Source organism: Egretta garzetta, unplaced genomic scaffold, assembly GCF_000687185.1.
Source record: "Egretta garzetta isolate BGI_Z169 unplaced genomic scaffold, ASM68718v1 scaffold465, whole genome shotgun sequence".
Classification (NCBI taxonomy): domain Eukaryota; kingdom Metazoa; phylum Chordata; class Aves; order Pelecaniformes; family Ardeidae; genus Egretta; species Egretta garzetta.
Genome location: NW_009259680.1, coordinates 1387581 through 1403107, shown reverse-complemented (window position 1 = coordinate 1403107; position 15527 = coordinate 1387581). Strand labels below are relative to the sequence as shown.

The 15527-nt window shown below is 39.3% G+C and overlaps 1 protein-coding gene across 1 annotated transcript in view; it reads left to right on the top strand.

Annotated features, from left to right (window-relative positions):
• The first annotated feature begins 9867 nt into the window (after nt 1-9867).
• Nucleotides 9868-15527, top strand: part of NME7 (NME/NM23 family member 7) — a 78921-nt gene continuing 73261 nt past the window's right edge. The window contains exons 1-3 of the mRNA XM_035894022.1: nt 9868-10027; nt 10710-10979; nt 12206-13135. Of these exons, the coding sequence (XP_035749915.1) occupies nt 12843-13135 (293 nt within the window). The 5' untranslated portion in view covers nt 9868-10027; nt 10710-10979; nt 12206-12842. The remainder of the gene's footprint in view (nt 10028-10709; nt 10980-12205; nt 13136-15527) is intronic.

Genomic DNA, 15527 nt, shown 5'->3' with positions numbered 1-15527 from the left:
GGCCCGGTGGGCGCCGGTGAGGTTTGCCCTGGCCTGAGGCTTGCCCCCGCCCTTCCTCTCGCTCTTTTCTGAGGGACCTTGTGAGGCGCGGCGCGCCGGTAATTTTAAACTGCCGTTAGGTATCGTTGCTGCCCGACTTGACTGGGAGGCTGTTCGCGCGTCCGGGCCGCCCTGAATTAGGAACGGGCTAGTTTGGAAACTCGTGAGGGACCCAGTGGGAAGGCGGCTGATGAATTTTAAGAAGGGAATACGTTTCAGGCGAGACAGCTTTTATTCTTGCCTGGATCTTCCGTTTAGTAATGCGAGGAAGGTGACAGGTTGTCGTTGCGGGGGCACTGAGGAAAAAACAGTTTGCACTGACAAAACAACAGACCGACTCCCCTTTTGCCGAAGATGGTATGCAAAAACCACTGTTGCGAAGCTGATTAAAACCCAGCAACTTTAAATCGAATTTTGTGCTCAAACGCGCATGCAAGATAATGTAAGAGCCTGGCCGATGCACCCGCTAGGGTGCTCAGCGTTAAATACCTTCCTCAAGCAGCTCAGATTTGCCCCAGCTCCTCCAGCCTGTGTAGCAGCTTTGTTTGCACCCTGCTTTCAGAACACAAACTCCGGATCAGCATTTGCCACTTAAGTAGGAATGTCACTGGTCGTTTTCAAATACAGGGGTTACAGGTCTTTTGTTTAATCCGGGCAAACTTGTAATTTTCAAATCCCATGTTGAATTTATTCACATTGGCTGAAGTCCCGCTTTGTGAGTTCACACAGATGTTACGGGTGGAACGTTCACTTTGTTGTAGTTGTGAGTGTGATGTGTTTCTAACCTCTCTTTATTTCTGGGATGACACCAAATTAACTGATTCATTAAAGCAATGTCGAATCTCACAGCAACCTCTAACAAAATGTTGCATGGTGAATTTGTTTAGTTTGTTTTGAAAGGCCTTCGATGGCAGTCACTGCACAATCTGTTGATGCAATTCCATTACATGATGATTTTTATAGTTCACTGTAGTTTTTTTCCTAATATCTTGCATGCTGCAAATGATGCCCGTGATTACTTGTTACGTACTTGTTGGGTATAAAGATATTCCGGTTTTGTCTTTTAAGTGCAGAAGAACTTGAAGGTTATAACTTCGCCCTTTCCTCTTTTCACATTATTCTACACTAAACAAATTTTGTTCACTTAGTATTATCCTACTGATCGTGTGTTTTTAAAGTTTAGATTTTTCCCCACACTGCCTGCAGTTTTCTCTAAATGTGGTGTTTAATCTGTACATTGTTTGCTGACTGATGTGTGCTTCACTGCTGCTCAACAGAGCAAAATACTTGTTTCTTGTGTCTTAGGTCTTCACAGTGCCAAGTTTGCTGTCCTTATTGCACTCTCACTCTCTAACTGGAAGCCACTGTAACTTTCAGATCTTTTTCCTATGTTTTTGTTGTCTGACTAGTTTTCCCCCTTGTATCTGAATTTGTTTTCTTGACCATCATTGTAGTACTTTGTGTCTGTCTCTATAGAATTTTCAGATCATCATTTTGAATTTTGCTTCTGTTTACTAAACTGTTTGCAATCTTTCCCACCTTGGTTATCAGCCCAGATTCTGAAAGTATGCTTTATCGGTGTCATTGTCAGTGTAATAAGGAAAATATTAAATAAAGCTAGGTTCATGGCAGATCGTTGTGGAATCCCATTTGGCTCCCAGTTTGCAAGAGAAGTATTCCTAATTACTTCTTCATATAGTAGTCATAACTGCTCTTCAGTTTAGGCCATAATTCCCTACAAAGCTTGTCAGATTCTCAGGTGACTTAGATTAAAAGCTCAGTCAAAGCCAAGTTTGTCAAATCTCTGGCTTCTCCCTTGCTCACTGTGTCAGAAAAAGGTTTGTTCTTGACAAATTCACATTATCTGCTTTTTATTATCATATTTGTCTTCTTAGATGCTCAGCGACAGGCCGCTTAATAACTTTTTCTATTATCTTCCCAAAGACTGCAGTTAGGTTGACTGTCTCCCCCCAGGTCTCCAGTGCCCTGGGGCCTCTCTCTCATTTGGTTTTCTCTGGCCTTTCAAGTGTTACAGAGTCCTGCTTGTTTCTTTTATACTTACAAAGCCACCAATTTTCCCACTCATGTACCCTTCCTCCTGCCAGTTTCCTAAAATACAGTAAGAATAATTTGGTAGCTGGGAGATGATGGGAAAATAGATGTTTTGGGAACATTGCCCAATTAGGTATGGCCACAGCATCCTGGGAAAGGGATAAGTTATGTTGACTGTTGAACACCAGGACTTTACATACCTGATCCATCTCAAACATTTTCAAAACATCTTTTCTCAGGAACAATGAATCAAAAAATTAAAGACTCCTTCCAGTGGATTCAAATATTGACCTACAATATTTTAATTTTACCTTCAGGATCTTACCATAGGGATCCTAATTATATTCTGAAAGTAATAAATTTTCTAGAAAGCTTGGCCAACCTTTAGTACTATGTTGCTTCCAGTCAGTCATATAAATTGCATTAGTTTTAATGTATATACCTCCTCACAAAAAAACCTGTTACAAGTCATATTATGACCACAGAAAGAAAAATGTAATAACTTGTAGTGGATTCAGTCTGGAGTGTGTTTGTGTTAGACTCTATACTTCAGTCATATGGAAGCAGTGCACTGGAAGTAGTTGTGTGTATTGTAAAACTGGGCACGTAACTGTGGTGGAAGCTAAGGTAAGGGGAGAAATGTTCTGAAATGTCCTGCAGTTATTTGTCTTTCTACGACAGCACTTTGGCTTAAAGGTCTGCTAATCATTGGAAAACAGTTTTCATTGTCATCAGATGACAGTATTTCAGATCAGCTCTAATGTGTTCTGGCGTCTTGATTGTATATGTGTGACACATGGCTGCTGTGGATGGTGAGCAGTAAATTCCCAGAGGGAAGCTTGCTTATTTCCATCTGAGGTGTGCTGTCTCACTTGGCTGCTGGAATGCATTATTCTTTAATCGTGCCTTTTTATTAATCATTTTATTAATCATTTTAATTAATCGTTTCTTTTTATTAGTGAGTTTGGTGCACTATGACACTTGAACGTGTTCCAGATATAGAAATACAGCATTTGCCAATGAACAGTGATCTCTGTATGCAGGCAGCATGTCACACAGGTACAGAGACTTACTGCATTTGGAGAGGCTGCACATAGGTGCAGTTGGATGATTTCCTTTCTTTCCAGTCTTTAAAACAATTATTCTTACCGCTGCACATCTGACAACTGCAGCCTATATTACAAAGACTCTTTGAATGACAGGATAGACAAATATTATTTCTGTCTTGCCCATAAAGAAATGGAGGCACATAAAAGCCAGGTGACTTGTATTATATGATGCCATCTGGCTTTGATTTTGTGGATGTAGAAGCACATGGTTAGTCGAGTTTGAGTCTCCAACTAGCTTAGCTCTTTTTGCAAAGTTGGGGGAAAATATATATGAAGTAGACTCTCCTGGGGTAGATTGTCAGAGCTTGCAATCTTGTAATTTTGACCACAGTCTTGACTATATCTGGAGATGAGCAGTTCAGCTCGCTTCAACAGAAAATGTTACAACATGTATGTTACATGTTTATTGTTGTTATTATTATTTTGATCAGTTCGTTGGTAAAACCCCCAGGCTAGAGAATATCAGGGTGGAAATCCTCAGTTTAGGCAGGGAAGAAAAATGAGTAATTTCTTAAAACACTTTGATTCATCAGTGGAAAAGACTTATTACATGTTTTGGAAAATGGATCTTAGAAAATAGGAAGCGATTTCTAAAACTTGACAACAGCGAGTCCTAGGTTCCTCATGGTCCAGCATATCATTGTGTAATTAAATTTTCAGCTGAAGACTTTATAAAGGTAATACAGCTCATGAGGCAGCTGTGGAATATGCCTTGGTTTACAGGAGTTTCATTTGGGAACCGGTAATCTCAACCACACTGGGATAACTTTGGTGAAGAGCTGTCATTCAGAGCTGATTATATAAGCAGACCAAACTCTTCCCTGCTAATAGACTTTCCTGAACAAATACATGTTAATAAAATAACTTTTCTTCTAATAATTTTCAAATTATGTTCTTTTTGTTGCAAAATATTTGCCATTAATAAAAAAAAAAAAGACATTTTTAAGTCTTCCAGGAAAAGATACAGTATCTCCCCAAAAGACACTTTCCTAATGCTTGAAAAGATTTACTTCTTTAGTCTTAAAACAAGACTTGGTTTCACTAGAGTGCCAGCTGGTGATTACATACATTGATTTTTTTCAGCTGTGAAGTAGCCTGACCCTTCCAGTTGTAAGCTTGCATGACAGAACCAACCACAAAGATAAGTTTCCTTACTTAATAGCTACCTGTCCTTTGCAGCATTTCATCACAGGGAAAAATAAAACATTGTATGCAGCATGAAGAAAAAATAAGCAAAATGCTATCAGGTAGCCTTTAAATGCTTATGGCATGGTGAGTCTTCCCATGAGCATCAAAAATATGACATGGTTTCTTCTTGAACTAGTATTTCCAAATACTGCTGATTTACTTCTTGAGCAGATAGGCTATGTACACTGCAGAAGGTGTAGCTGATAAAATAACAGAATCTTTGGCCCTCTGTCAGCCAAATGAAAAATGCTAAAACATGTAACTTCCTGTTGTTCCAGGAGCTCATTCTGGGTTTCATGCTGCCATCTTTATGACATTACATGCTATATAAAATACCACCCTACAAATATAAAGTTGACAGGTTCAGAACCCATGGGATAAATTACCCTCTTACTCCAGCCAAGTCTTGGCTTTGGCTTGCAGAAATTGCCATCTCTCTAAAAGTAATTTTAAATGCATTTGATGGCTTTTCTGATGGAGTGGCTCAAATAGTTGACAGTGTGATAGACAAAGTTATTTAGCATTACCTAATGATAAATTCAATACTAATTTCTTTTTATCATCCAGAGTTGTCTCTCTGGATCCTTTGGGTTGTAGGTGCAGTTAATAATTGTGACATATCTGTTCTAATTGTATGGGGTTTTTTTAATATTGTCAAAACCTGAAGAAATTCAGAATTACTCCGTGAACCATTGCCAAGAATAAAGAAAAGCTAGAAACTTTCCTTTCAGTTGGCAATACAAAATCCAGGCAGGTTTCATGTGGATAAAATTTATACTTAAGAATGTTGTGTCAGGGCTCTTAATTTTTTGAAAGCATGTCTAGATTGTTGTTAATATGTGAACCTAACAGATCTGTGTAGGCTCTGGAGAAGCTTGGGAGGATGGACATTACCTTTGGGCAAGGAGCCACCAAGCTATAATAAGAATCATATTATCACCATTTGGGTTGGAAGGAGCCTCCCAACCTGCTCAAAATAGGTCTAACTAGACCAGGCTGCTCCAGGTCGTGTCCAGGTGAGTCCTGAACATATCCAAAGATGGAGATGGCACACCTTCTCTGGGCAGCCTGTGCCAGTATTTGACCATCCTCTTGGTGATTTTTTTTTTTTTCCTACTGTGTTCCTAGTATGAGAGAAACTTTGTGAGGTGGCCCTTGCAAGTTGTCCTAGAGTGGACAGCTCTGATACTCATTCAAAACCTGTGGCGTTGGCATTTTTAGAGGCTGGGTATTGAAGAAGGCCATGTGCCCCTGTGTCAGCAGTTTTCCTATGTACGTGAAAGACTTTATCACCTAGGCTGTGGTGATCTGTGCTTTATAATTTAGTAATTTCTACCTCCTCTTATAAGGTTACTGATTTTGAGGCATAGTGCCCTGGGAACAGATAGCAGAGATGGCTTCTTACTGATCGTTTCAGAAATTAATTTTTGAGATTTAAATACGGTGCTCAACCTGTATTTGAGCACCAGAGGGTGCTCCTGTATTTGAAAAGAAGTGGCTCTCTCCAGAGATGCATTCCACAGAGCCTGTTGCATGTTTGCATGGGATTCTTCAATAATTTTGACTACATTAATTATTTTTTAAAAAATCACACTTTTTCTCCAGAATATTGTAACACACTTGGAAAGGTAGCCACATATAAGAGAGGTCTACACATGGGGAGCGGGGAGATGTGGGCATGCATGCCTGAGGCCATATACCTGTTCTTCTGCATGAACACATGCACATTTAACTGTGATCCTTCACTAAACTTGGTATCCCTCCTATTTTTATCCTTGCTATGTATTTTCTCTCTTACTGTAGTATCTAGGAGCAGGACTGTATTGTGCTGTATGTTTTCTAGTTCCATAGTAGCAATGCTGTCCTTGCCCTGTCTGATGTTGTTCTGTTACAGTACACTCTTTGATAACTGAACCATGGCCTCTAAGTCTGTACATCCCCAAATCACTGGGGAAGAGGAGGGGAACTGTGGTCTGGATCCAGTCATTGCAGCCACTGACGTTCTGGACTAGCAATTGTTCCTGGTGGCACCTGCAGAGGCAGTGGGCTGGGCAGCAATAGCAGCCCTTGCTAGCTTCTTCCACTGGTGTCTGGTTCCTGTGCTGTGATGAAGAGTCTGCAGAAGCAGGAGACAAGGATGAACTAACCCAAATAGTATGGATATTTTAGCTATTAAATCTTGCTATCCCTCTGTGAAAGGAACGATGGTGATTATTCCCATTTTACAAATGGATAAAGTTGAAAATATAGCCTCCTTTTTTTTGAAAGTGCTGAACATCAAATGCAGTAATGCAGGGGGCAGCTGTGAAGGTGGAACTAAGCAACTTGACCAAAACTGTGTATGGGTTTGGAATCTCTTAATCACTGTCTCTATCCAGCAGAGACCTTTGCATCTCTGGGTGATAATGTAGTCTGCTCAGAACTGTGATGACAAAAGTCCCATGCTCTGGGAGAGAAATAAATCTTTGAATTGTAGAACAAATCTTCATAAGATTAACCTGTAAAAGCCCATGAAGATTCCAGAGTTTAAGAACATGATTGTACTTACCCACATCGCTTCCTCTACCCCACAAAAGTTTTCAGTTGTTGACAACTTTACTAATGTGAAGTTGCTGAACAGCTTTTATCATGACAACTTCTGTTCACATGTAGCTTGTCATTAGTTTGACTTCAGAATAAAGGATATATGACCACGACACCTGTACTAGCTGAAATCTGGGTTTAGTCCAACTACCTTAGAATTAATATTTGACACCATCTGAGGAAAAAACAGTATTTTAACAGCAACATTTGGTTCAACAGTAGTGCAGACAAAATGCTTGCTTTAAGTGCCCACAGTAGTGAATAAGAAACATGTTGGCAGAGTTGTTTGGCTGCTTAATAGGATTGTAAATTGTTGCATGACTGTTGGAAACTCTGACTGTTAAAGGTAGACGCAGCATGTGTGGTCTTTCAGAGCATTCACAGAAACTCCTGGGTGCTAATGCTGGCGGTATCGGCTGGCTGAAGGACCCTCTCTCCCTTAGCTGTGATTCCAAGGCAACCAACCAGTTCTTGTTAAAAATGCTTTTCAGAAGTTTACTATGAGCTGAGATAATCTGAAGATACTGTAGGCATTGTACTACTTTGAAGTGCCGTTGACAGCTTTGGTTCAGGATTTGTAGTTGTTTCCTTTCAAACCTCTACTTCCAGCTACTCGTAACTTTCTGAAATTTTAACCATTCTCCTTGAAATTTTCCAGACAGATTCTACTGGAGGTTGAAAATTTAATGGAAGACTTGAATAAGAGTGTGTGAGGAAAAAAAACCTGAAAACATTTCAGAGTCCCAATTAAAAACAAAATAAAATTCGGTGTTCCTCTGAAGAGCTTTAGTTCTGAAAAGATTGGAAATTGAAAGCTGAAAATTTGCCAGAGGAGTGGTCTCTATAAAAGAAGACTACCTTTGAGTATTGCCATCAACTTTAATGTTGGGCCAAGTTTTGAGCCTTTCAGAAATGTTTTTCCTCTAAGTACAATATGGGTTGGATCTTGTAACGGGATGTGCATGGGTAGTGCAATGTATGTGTAGCCCTGTTTCCCTTCCTGGGATCACATGCAGATACTAGCCTCATAGTTCAAAGTCAGAGACCCAGCAGTCAGCAGCTGACCATGGCAGCCTTAGTTCTGCGCACTACTGACTGATTAGGTGCAAAGCACCTAAACTTTATGCTCAGATGTAATTATGTGAGATGACTTGTGTTACAAATGCTGTTCCGAGTCAGGGAACAGCTCTGCTTTTGCTAAAATCATTGTCAGACTCTTCTTGAGTTAGTGGAGGCAGATAGGCACATGCTGATTGCTCTTAGAGGAATTACCTGTGATCATGTAATTAAGAGTACAATAATATGATCTGCAGCTTTATAAACATGCATTAAATGGGGACATACTCCCCTAAAGACAAGGTTTAGCTGGTCTTCTAAAGCTAAATCTGTCTTCACAGGGCAGTGAACAGCAGTATGGCATCCTTCGTATGTTTTAGAGAAATTGTGTTCCATAATTAGAAAAATAACATGAAACCTGTAACTAAGTACTTAACTATAACATGTAATTACAGAGGATTGGAGTTAATGGTTGAGGATTTGAATTCTTGATTCTCTTATATGAGAGACTGGGATAAAAAAGAAGAGGTTACACTAATCATGCCTACACAATTCATAGGAAGCTTACAGAATTTACATAATCTAGTAGTAAGAGAAGATTTCTTGCTGAGTAAATTGACAGAACAGCAAGATAATTTCACTGATGTGAGGCAGGATTGCAGATTCCGAAACCTGAGAAGAAAATTTGGGGCCTTCAGCCTTCTAGAGCTGTGTTCATCACAACCCCTGAGCATATGGGGATGATTTACTGAACTGAGATCCCAGTTGAAGAGGAAGATTCACTTAGTGCTACAGAGACAGAAGTATCCCCGTGTTACTTGGCAACAGATAGCCCAGGCAGCAGTAGTCATATGAACATATATAGTCCAGAAGCATCTGAGAAGCCTAGGTATCAGTAGGATGTAGCACCTATTTGCAGGAGGGTAGATATTAATGCAGTCAAGTGTTTGACTCACTTAATAGATTTCCAAAGATGATTAAGAATTTTAATAATTTAACCAATACTTAGTTTGTTTGCAATAGTTGTCTAGAATTTGTGTGAAATTTTCAATATGCAGGATTTGCTTTCTACAAGGGGAGGATAAAAAGAGATACAATTACAGAATTCACCAGTGAGCTTCTGAATATAAGGTTTAGATGGAGAATCATCTGTAGTCAAGACATTGTCATGGAAATTGCAGCTGCCAGATGTTTCTCCATTTGAAAAGTGATCGTTTGATTTTACTTCTTGACTAAAGAAAAGCATGTTGAGAAAGAAGTGTGAGGTCCAACAGCAGCGAGGGGGCTGCAAAATTGGAGTTCTAAAATTATACCAGCTCGTGTGTCAGAAACATGAATAGAAGAGGAGGAGGAAAATGAGTTTTAAGAGACAGAGCTAATTGAGTGCTCTATCTGCACAGTGTTGTGGATTTAAGTTTTGCCTGGAAAATATCCTCTATTACAGGAACTGTGAAGGTAGAGGATGGGTTGAATAACACAACTTAATAAGTGTGCACTGCTGAGGATTCTTTTTGGGATTTAAGGTGCATTACAATGCTGAAAATGACAGCACTTTCTGCCACTTAGAATGTTGTTTGTTAAATACCACCAGTATGTCTGAAGTCTCTTGTTTCTGCCTGATATTTAATGGCTTCACTACTTCTGCACTGTTTTTCCTTTCCCTTTTCTTTCACAAATGGAAATGTTTCCTTAAAAGAATTATTGATGATGGACAATTGCTGTAGTGTGCAAATAGAATTTTTCATACAGCTGCTTTTATCCTGTTTGCCTCAGAAAACCAAAGTTTGTGTGATCACAGTCTGTTGGTGTGTATCTGACCACTAAGTTTTCCCCCCTGGGATGTCTGAAATTTACTGGCAGATTTCAGTCAGATTTGGCAGAGGGGTAATCATGTTTCTCCGGGTTTCACAAGAATGGGGAAAGGGAAGAAACCCTCTAAGGCATCTTTAAAGAAAGACTTCAGTGTGAGCTCAACCCTAGTTAGACTTCAGAGAATCCAGGTGAGTATAAGCCTTTATTAAATGTCTGAGCTGAAGAGGGGCTGTGGTCAGAACACTTAGGGATAAGAAACATGAGTAGAGAGAACAAGGCCTTGTTATTTCTCCTGCTTGCAGAACTACTTGTCATTCAGTAGTGACAATTAGTCTTAAAGAAAGGCAGAGAATAGTGGTTTGGAAGTTTATTTGCTTAAGATTGTTGCCTATTATAGTTAAACATACTGGCCTTCTTGCTCAGTCAGACTGAAGGGCATACAGTGCTTGGAAACTATGAAGATAAACATGTTTGATGAAAATCAAGTGTTTTGTGCTGTGATGAAATGACACCATCCATTTTGCTAACCGTTCCTTTGCTCTCTAAGACGCACCTCACTGTAGCAGTCCAGGCATAGATTGTATAAGAGGAAGTTAAGCTGTCTGTTTTGTATAAGTTTTAATTGCTTTACAGCTTTTATAATACAAGTATCCCTGTTATTTACTAGTCCCCAGAGTGGCAAGCCATCCCAGAATAAGGATTTCATTATAGCTGGAGAAAAGGACACATAAAAGGTTAAGCTGACTTGTCTGAGATTGCACAGAAGTCCATGAAGAGCTTGATATGTCCCATTTGATGTCTTGCTTTTTTATGTAACTTTTTTTTTAGATATTCCAATTGTTTTAAATGTTTTTGATTTTCCCTTTTCAGCTTTATAGATTTATCTGCAGGAGACTGTCACATTTAAGATGGCCTTACATGAAAGAAAAGCACTCCTAGCCCACTGGTTAAAACCATCTTTAAAGCTAGTTGAAGTTACATTTTTTTGTCTGGCATTCTGAATTCACAAGCACTTGGTGCTACTCAGAAAGCTGGGCGTACTGCAGGGCCTGCAATTCCCTAGACAGATGCACCTAAAAGAATTCAGCTGAAAATAAAGCAAAGCTAGCTGGATGTTAGGATGGGAGAACAGGAAAGCTAGTAAGTGAACCATTTAAAGCCATCAAAGTATTTCTGGGGCTCTTAAGAAAGCAGGTGATACTGTGACAATGCTTATATCTGTGGCCTGCTGGGGGAGTATAAGACTGTGAGTAGCTGCCTTTGAGGAACGTGGGCGTAGATCTGGCTGAAATTTGTGACTCTTGCTCCTCAGACTAGGAGTTTATCAGTGACTTTCTTTTCATTTGTGCTGAAGTCCTCTTCAGGACTAGGAAGTAGAGTTAAATCTGAAGTCGTGATTGGTCTGGAAGATGAGTGATCAGTGATTTATCAGCTTTGAGGAGCTGTTTTAAATAGTTCATAACAGGACTTAGATACTTGCTGTTAGAGGTCGATCATACATCTACAACAATAGCTTTTGGACCCAATTTGGAGAATAATGTTCTTGATGAAGGCAGCTGGTCAGGTCCCCCACTTCACCCACTGTCTGAAGAACGTGAAGCCAACATCTGTCCAATGCTGGACATCTGCACCAACACATACAGCAGTAGTTATTTTTTGTAGAACCTACAAAGAGGAAAGGCAAGGAGAAAGATACCTGTTGATTGGCCATTTCAACAAATTCTGGTTTTTTTTCCAAAGGGAGTGGTTGGCAAACTCACATGCATTTGTGATTTTTTTTCTCTTTTTTTCTAAAAGTGTGAAGTGAGTGCATGTTAATGCATAAGCAGACTACATGATGTTGGAGTCAATCAGCCTCGTGATATCTTCACCTGAAAAGTTTTGAAATAATTTGTGTCCTTGTCCTTTGATACTGTCTCATGTTTTATAAAAATATTCTTGCTCTTCCAAAATGTTTTTGAGAGTGCTACCAGCTTGGTTTGGGGGGCAGGTTGTGAAAGAAATGTTTCTCTCAAAATTATTGCCAGAATTTCAGGGCAATCTTTCCAGAAAGTGTTGGGTTGTTTTGGTTTGGTGTTTTTTGCATATTAGGAGAAATACCCATTCAATGTGAGAACGGTTCCTGTCTGCTGGTCCATCCTGTTCCCAGTAATTTTCATAGAAACAGCTTGATTCTTAAGATCAGTGCTTGACTGCAGGTTTTTCCTGTGACAGCACAGAGTTTTACAAAATATAGGATATAGATATCAAGATGGATGCTTTTGGCTCTGATTCAGCTTTTACTGAGGTTTGTGCGGTCTTTTTATTGCTTCGTTTGGGAGTTGATTCAGGTCCTTTGATTCTTTTTCTCTCTGGTCTGATTTCAGAGTCACTGAGTCACTGAGAAAATCGAAGCAGCAGCAGACATGAAGCTGCCCACTTAAAAAATAGGAATACTCTTCATGACTCCTAAACTTATAAATACATTGGCAACAGGCCGTGAGCCTGTGTCAAATGTCATGCATGTTGAAGATCCTGATAGTGTGTAGAAGCCTCATAGGGACCAGATTGCTAATAGCATGTAAAGATGCACTTTCTAGATGCCTCAGGGCTTTTCTAATTTGAAGAAGTATTTTGATACTGTTTCATGTGAAGTTTTCTTGAATAGTAAGCTGAAGGGGTTATGATATATTGCAGGCTGATAACTAGTTTAAGCACAAGTAGTTGTTTCCAGTCAATTACAGATCACAGAGATTAAAGCTCAAAAGCATGAAGTGACAAACTGGCAGAAAAATACTAACTTCAAGCTTACAGATGGGACAGAATTATCTGTACAACGGAAGAAAGAAAGTCATGTAAAAGGAGGATCTTAGTAAAAATATGTTGCCCATATAATAGCGAGGGGAATCATCTAAACTGCCCTTCCCTTAGACTGCGATAAGTCTGAGAGTGCATATGACCAGCAGAAAAAGAATTCCGTAGTTCCTGATTCCTTGTGTTCTCCATTGTAAGAGAAACTCTAGGATGAAATTTCCAGTCAAAAGTAGAGGAAGAGGACAGAAGTACTCACCCCAGAATAGTAAAATAGTATGGCAGTCAGGAGACGTCTTGAAGCTGGGAAAACCATATCCAGATATGTTCTACATGGTTCAGACCAGAGGGATAAAATTGTTTCTCTACCTTCCCATGCAAGTTCCTTCATCCCTGACCTGCTGTTCTACCAGTGTTGCGTCTCATGAAAACCTTTGGAAGATCTGCTTTTGTTTTACTGCAGAACAGAAGCCCTTTGGAAGTCTAAAAGGCTTACAGGACAAGAGATCAGTTCCTATGCAGCTTGCTAAGCGTTCTGCTTTCTGGTTATGAGCTTCCTTGGCAGCTATGTTCCAGACAAACCGTTTCCCTCTGCAGCAGAGTTTTTTGTGAGCACCTTTCTTTCATAAATGCTTGGATTTAGCTTCTAGAACTCAGTCCCATGCTAGCTAAGAATGACTGCTTCCCCCATCACTTTCAGAATGAAGGACAAAATTTTTTTAATTCCAATAAATTCTTCTCATGTGCACAGAGCCATCCTACTGCATATTCACACATACTAGTATAAACAAAAAAGCGTAAGCTAGCAAAACCTACACAAGCATCCAAATGTTTTTCTGTGCAGCTTGTAAAAGGAGGAAGAAAGAAAAAGGTTATTCTTTCTGTATTCACAGTAGGTGAACTCTTGACATCACTGATTTCAGTGGCCCTAGATATTACCATGGAAAGGGGCTGTAAAAACTGAGCTAAAGACAGCTGTTCTACAACTATCAGTATGTAAATATAAAGTGCAGTCACTGCCAGGTTCTTTATTGCTGGTAGTTTTTCCACTGATACGAAAAGTAATGAAAAATTATTTCTCCCCCATTAGGTATTGTTTGGTTAATTGTGTAGTCACGAGGGCAGAGGCTGTGTGTGATTTTAATGAGAGTACAGTACAGAAACAAATGGAAACCAATGCTTTAAAGGAAGAATGTTCTGAGTTACAGGGTATTTATAAATTCACTTGATTTGTTATTACTCTAGCTGTTCGCAGTGATGTGATTTCACTAGTGACTAACGTGTTTCAACCATTTCCTGGGGGAATGTGGTGCCAGGGCTCTCTGGTCAAGGGCTGTGAAATCTTCCCCTTTCAGGACTCCGTGTTGGTCCAGAGCAGTGTGGTGCATTGAACATGATACCACCCGACAGGTCATTGCTGGTCTCTAATCACTCTGTTCTGGACAATTATTTTCTCTCTCAGTTTCCTTTGTTAGGAGAATGAAAAAAAGCCAAGGATGAAAGTTAGCATGTCTCCCATAGTGCTTTCTCATCTTTGAGACCCCTTCCCACATTGCAGTCTAGGACATGCTGGTGATAGGGTATGTAAGAAGTTATTTGCTGTAGCAGTTCTGTTGACTGAGCAATAAATTGATTGAAAGTAAATGTTCAGGAAAGATAATTTCAGGGCTGTGAAGACTTACAGTTTTACTGCAGTCCTTACAATATGTGATGGGAAGTTGACAGGTTTTTGTGTTTGTTTTTTGCCTTCAAAATCTGGCTCCTGCATTAAATAAGTAAATAGAAGTCTCCGTTCTCATCTAAAAAAGATGTTTTATGAGCTTAGTATGTGCTCACTTTTTAAAACTTATAATTTTAAATTGGCTGGTGTTTTTGATGACTTGGAGTGGCAGTCTAACAGTGATAACTGGTAAGGATTCACCAGAATATGTTCACATTACTCCATGTCATGATTATATTCAGGATTGTCTTCTATCTATTTTAAGACTATTTGCATGAATCTGCAATAGTAAAATTGCAGTCCTTCTGTGTTTTAAATTATACTTGTTTGGCAGGGTCTTCAGTTTGTTTTTAATATTGAATTTCTTCACTTTGTAGTACAAGCCTCTGAAACAATCTACCTGTTCACAAACATAATCTACTTCCAATTATTTTTGCTTTACGGACTTTGTTCTGGTCAAGAAAACTGTTAGCTCTCCATATTTTCCAGATACAAAATAATAATTGATTCAGATTTTCCTGCTTACTGATAACATTACTGGGTGTTTGGGGGTTAGCTCTATGGTTTTTTTTCAAGGCTAAATAGCATTTATTAGCTTGCCTTTGCTTACCCTGCTAAAAGAAGATAATACAGAATGGTCATTTCTGCCATTCAGCTCAGTAAGAAGCAGTGGCCAGCAGAGCTTGCTGAATAACAAACACAAATAGCTCAGACATTGAGTAAGATCTTATAAAATGAATTTCAAATGGATCTTAAAATCAAGGTTGTGTTAAAAAAAGCGGACTAATTCCTTAGCAGACAAGACACACAATGTAGTTTCTCACTGTAAGCATGGAGGTGCCAATGACTGATACTGGTGACTAAGTGAAAAATCTAATGGTGATTTCTTTGCTTGTTCACATAAATATGTTACTTCCCCAAGACAAATAAGCGTTTGGAAATTTTGGAAGTTTTGCTTAAATGCAAATTAGTAGCTTCTCTGGCAACTGCTACCTAGAAAATATATTTGAAAGTGATGCTGTAGTATGAAATAAATAGCATGAAGTAATGCAATTATATATGTCGTCCTGATATGAGGAGGCATTGATTAAGGATGGTGCATCTTTTTTTATTTCATATATCACTAGTCAACTTCTGGAGATAGTACTCTAGAAACAGGACTGGTTTGTTTTTTTTTT